Here is a 4,694-nt window from a genome sequence, read left to right as displayed (position 1 = left end):
CATTTAACAAACACATATAAAAAACTATGGGAAAGACATAGTGATATACATTAAGGAATATACTACCTCCGTTAAATGTTATGTGCAACTTTGGAATATTTTATATCTCACAAATAATACCCTAAAGTTGCACATAACATTTAACGGAGGTAGTATAAAGTATGAATGTAGCAATAATAAAATGAAGAAATGAGGGAGAGAATGAAAAATGGGATAGGGATCCAAGAGTCAGCCATTCAGTGAATATTCCTAGGCTATCCACAAAGTCTGTTGTTTCGTTACTGAATTCCTAGATACCCAAAATGGGTATCCTCAACCAACAATAATTAAAATGTTTCCCGAAATCTTACTTGATCAACTTTCCCGCAGATAAATCGTGACACACAATAAAAAAAGTGAGGATGAGTTCTCTTAGATAAATAAAATAAAATAAAATTCACCAGTCTTAAGAGCAAAATGTCTTACCAATGGTGGAATATCTATCTCCTAGAGTCTTAGAAATTACCCCTGACTTTGGGAAATTCGATCAAAATCTTCACCAACAAAGTGAATCTAATTAATGTAAATCTACCTAACATACAACCACCAATTACACATTACACAATCATACACCAAAGAATTGTAGACTATTTAATAATTACTACAAGATAGGTTAACTATAAGTAATGAATCCATATATGATATATCTTAATGAAATTGGTACCATAAATTTCAAGTTTTGAGTATTCACAAATTTTTATTTGTGGCTTCAGCCATAATGGTTACTTTGTCAGTGTTATAGGGGTTACTTCAACAGTGTTACAGGGATCTCGGTCAGTGTTATAAGGATTACTCGGTTCTTTTACAACCGGCCACATGATGTGACCAGCCACACACAAGACAAAACTGTTGAGTATTCTATATTAATCGCAAGTTTTGAACGGTAACTTTTTCTTTTTATTTTTCTAAAATCAATTTTCTCACATTATACTTTACCTTTCTCTTGTCCGCTTTCTAGCAAGCGAACTCCCCTTCTCTGGTGAACTCCATCTGCCTCCTTCCCCTTATCTGGCAAAAATCATAAACTCATCCAACCAATACATTTGAACAATTTAAAAAACGAAAAAAAACAAATAAATTTAAATATGGATCTAAACTATAAATAATTGAAGTTAAGTCACGAATTTAAATGAGATATATTTATGAGTCACCAAACAAATTAGTAGGGTTGGAGATTGTACATTAACGTTACATTACCATAAAGATTGATGTGGACATTATCATAGGAATATAAGATTATCCTTGCTTACAAATTAAAAGTAACAAAATGAGTCGTATATAACTTAAACATTACTAGCAAGTAGAGCTAGGCATTGTGTCATATCGGACCGCCGCGGGCCGTGCCTCGCCGTGGGTCGTCCGGTGCTGTGTCTGGGTGATGGCAGGTCGTGTTATGCCGGGCCACCAAATGCCATACCCCAGCCCACGACATGGCACGGCCCATGTGCTTGGCGGGCCGGGTTGTGCTGGGCCGCCGGCCAGCCCATTATTTTTATTATTAATTAATTAATTAATTTTAATATTTTTATTATTATTATTTTTATTTTTATTTTTATCATTTATAGTTCTTTATATTATTATGGTTTTTATTTTTATTATTTTTATTTTATATTAATTATTTTTATTGTTTTTATTTTTATTATTTGTAGTTTTTTTTAATTATTTTTATTATTATGGGTCGTGCTGGCGGGCCAAAAGTTCGTGCCGAATTTTTATTTTTTTCACGGCACGGCCCATGGCCCACCCCTCGTTCTTCGTGCCGTGTCGGGCCGCTACCGAAGCGAGCCTGTGCCACTCGCGGGCCGGGCCGGCCCATGCCCAACTTTACTAGCAAGTGTTGTCTTTCCCCTTGAACCCTATTATAGTAGGGTGAAAAGGGGTGATAGATGACAACGGATAATGGACTCATTGCACTAGTTCAATCTTAAGTTGTAAAGTACATCAAAATGACTAGCGGAGAAACATTGTCTATATAGTCTACTCACTACTATGTTTATTACTTGGGTGAATTACTAGCTAGTAAATGTCCTGGGTGGTTGTTATGTAGTCAAACATTGCTGTTACTAGAATTACTCCTAACGGTAGTTACTAGCTGGTGTAATTGGGCTTTACGTGCCAGAAGTTCAAAACTTCTTTTAGTCTTTTACCTAATAACAAAGTGTTGACTTAACGGTAATGAACTAGCCTTTTAATTTTGAAGTTAGGAGTTCAAATTTCACTAGAGGCATTTAAAAAATTGGATACCCTATCCTTATCCTTGCTCTTCACTTTTAAAATACCTAGTCTGGTAACTCACACCGACTTGACTTGTGAGAGCATCTAAATTGATAGGATAGTTCTTCTTACCCAATTACCCACCAATAGTAAAAAAAATAATAATAATGCTTTTACTTATATATTCAATCATGGTTGATAACTAGTAAGTTTTGTATATATAATAATTCCAAAAATTATTCTAAAATGAAAAAATCACAACCTCCATTATCCCCACACACATAACACTAGACCGTTTCCTCAACCAATTTGTATTTACCATAGTAGACCCATCTCTTGTATGTACCTTGTTTTTCTTTGGTGATTAAATGCAAACCCTGTTGAGCCGTTTTCCCAATTGATTCTTCCAACTGCCTTATTAACAGCGTCAACTAAGTCTGCTTTTCACTAATTCCCACCCTTCGACTATATATTTTAAGTACACCTTACAACTTTATATAATAACATCGAACTACTAGTAAAAAAAAAAACACTTAAGTATATTTTCTTTGATTTGTGCAAAAATAAGGCTAGTTGTTATGGATATAGGAAGCAATGGAGGGGTGCAAAAGAGCAAAGAGAAGGAGTGGGAAACAACTCGTGCCACCGGGACTGGGCGGCTCGAGCTTGTGTTAAGGGTGTTAGCCTTAATACTAACACTAGCTGCTGCCATTTTATTAGGGTTGGACAAACAAACTAAGATGGTTCCTATTAAAGTTTTTTCTAATCTTCCTGCTTTCGATGTGCCTGTCATGGCTAAATTCAGCCATGTCTCTGCTTTTGTGTAAGATTTTTATTACCCTTTAGTGTGTGAATGCATAATTACATGAATTATAGCTTTCAATTTTCATTATATAATATAGTGCATAATTTCAAACGTTCCATTTTAATTGTACTCCCTTTGTTTTAAAAGTGCAACACTTACTATCACGAAACATTAGCATTGGAGTTGAATTTGTTAAGATAATAAGACAGTGGGATTTGTTGGGAAATTTGAAATAAGAGTGAAGATCATGAGTGAGGAGAAATATAATAAAATAGTGCACAAAATTACTGTCACTTATATAATTGTTGCATTTTCCCTTCAAAAAAAAAAGAAAAAAAAAAAACATAATTGTTGCATTTAAAATAATGATCGATTTTAAAAAGCGTTGCACTAAAGAATTTTTTCATATCAATCATTTTAAATCATTGTTTACAAAGTGGCATATCTACCTTGGCTTTTCTAACATAAGTATGTTTAGGTGTGTTGGGCTTTTCTGACAAAAATATGTTTAGGTGTGCGTGGTCCATATCTCTTTCGGCCCATTTAATTCCTTCATCCCTCTGTCACAAGTCTTGCCTCATTAGCTGCAGAATTTATGATTAAATGTTAATCAATCAAGTTCACTCTAGAAATTATTTGGAGATATATCCAAATTCTTTTATTTTTAATACTTTTATGACAATTTCTATGAACGCTTTTTATTTTTATTTATTTATTTATTTTTAAATACAAGACGGCAACACGCTCTAAGTGTCCAATAATACCAAAAAGTAACGTACACTTTAGCACACAACATACTACATATATAAGTAGTTGTAAAGAATTTTTTGTTTGTTTTATACTCATGATAATTAATTAATGATCCTCAATCCATGCTCTTCACAACAGGTACTCAGTGGTGGCAAACTCCATTGCCAGTGTATTCGCGGCAGTATCACTAGCTCTTACATTAGGAAGCGGAAAAGGTGGTTCACGCTTGATGATGATCTTGGTTGCGGATTTGATTATGGTAGCATTGTTGTTTTCAAGCATTGGAGGAACGAGTGCAGTTGGAGTTATTGGTATAAAAGGAAACTCACATTTACAATGGAACAAAGTTTGTAATGTGTATGATAGATTTTGCCATCAAGTTGCAGCTTCGGTTGTCCTCTCTTTATTAGGGGCAATAATATTTCTTTTGTTAGTAATTCTCACAGCTTCAAAGATCCAAAAGAGAGCCTAAATATTGTATGTTTTAATGCTTGTAATTTCACTAGTTTATTGTAATATTGAACAGAGTTTCAATTCTCTTTTGCACTCTATCATCAAACGCATTTGTTTTGGTACAAAGGGTCATGTATTCAAAAATGGATAACGACAAGATCATTATTAAAGTATATAAACTCAAACACTATCTGTTTAAAATTAAGGAATATTATTCAATGGCTACAAGAAAATTGTAGTCATTTTATTTAGTTTTAATCTTGATCCTATATTTTTTTAAGGATCAATCTTGTCCATTCATTTAATTGACCTTATTTTTATTTAAAATAAAAGAAATTAAAAAAAAAATAAAACCATTATAATTTATTGGAAAATTGTAACTTTATTAGATCTAAACCCTTCAATTTAAAAAATAATCTTGTCCATAGATTTA

The 4,694-nt window shown here is 33.2% G+C and overlaps 1 protein-coding gene across 1 annotated transcript; it reads left to right on the top strand.

Annotated features, from left to right (window-relative positions):
* Positions 1 to 2,719: 2,719 nt before the first annotated feature.
* On the top strand, positions 2,720 to 4,446 carry LOC110730694 (CASP-like protein 1E1). The gene is made up of 2 exons (XM_021910519.1): positions 2,720 to 3,076; positions 3,947 to 4,446. Exons 1-2 carry the CDS (start codon positions 2,832 to 2,834, stop codon positions 4,278 to 4,280), a joined length of 579 nt encoding a protein of 192 aa, XP_021766211.1. The 5' UTR covers positions 2,720 to 2,831; the 3' UTR covers positions 4,281 to 4,446.
* The last annotated feature ends 248 nt before the right edge of the window (positions 4,447 to 4,694 follow it).

Source organism: Chenopodium quinoa, unplaced genomic scaffold (assembly GCF_001683475.1).
Source record: "Chenopodium quinoa cultivar QQ74 unplaced genomic scaffold, ASM168347v1, whole genome shotgun sequence".
In the NCBI taxonomy this organism is placed as follows: domain Eukaryota; kingdom Viridiplantae; phylum Streptophyta; class Magnoliopsida; order Caryophyllales; family Amaranthaceae; genus Chenopodium; species Chenopodium quinoa.
The sequence above is the reverse complement of the archived record's forward strand: the minus strand, read 5'-3'. Positions and strand labels throughout refer to the sequence as shown.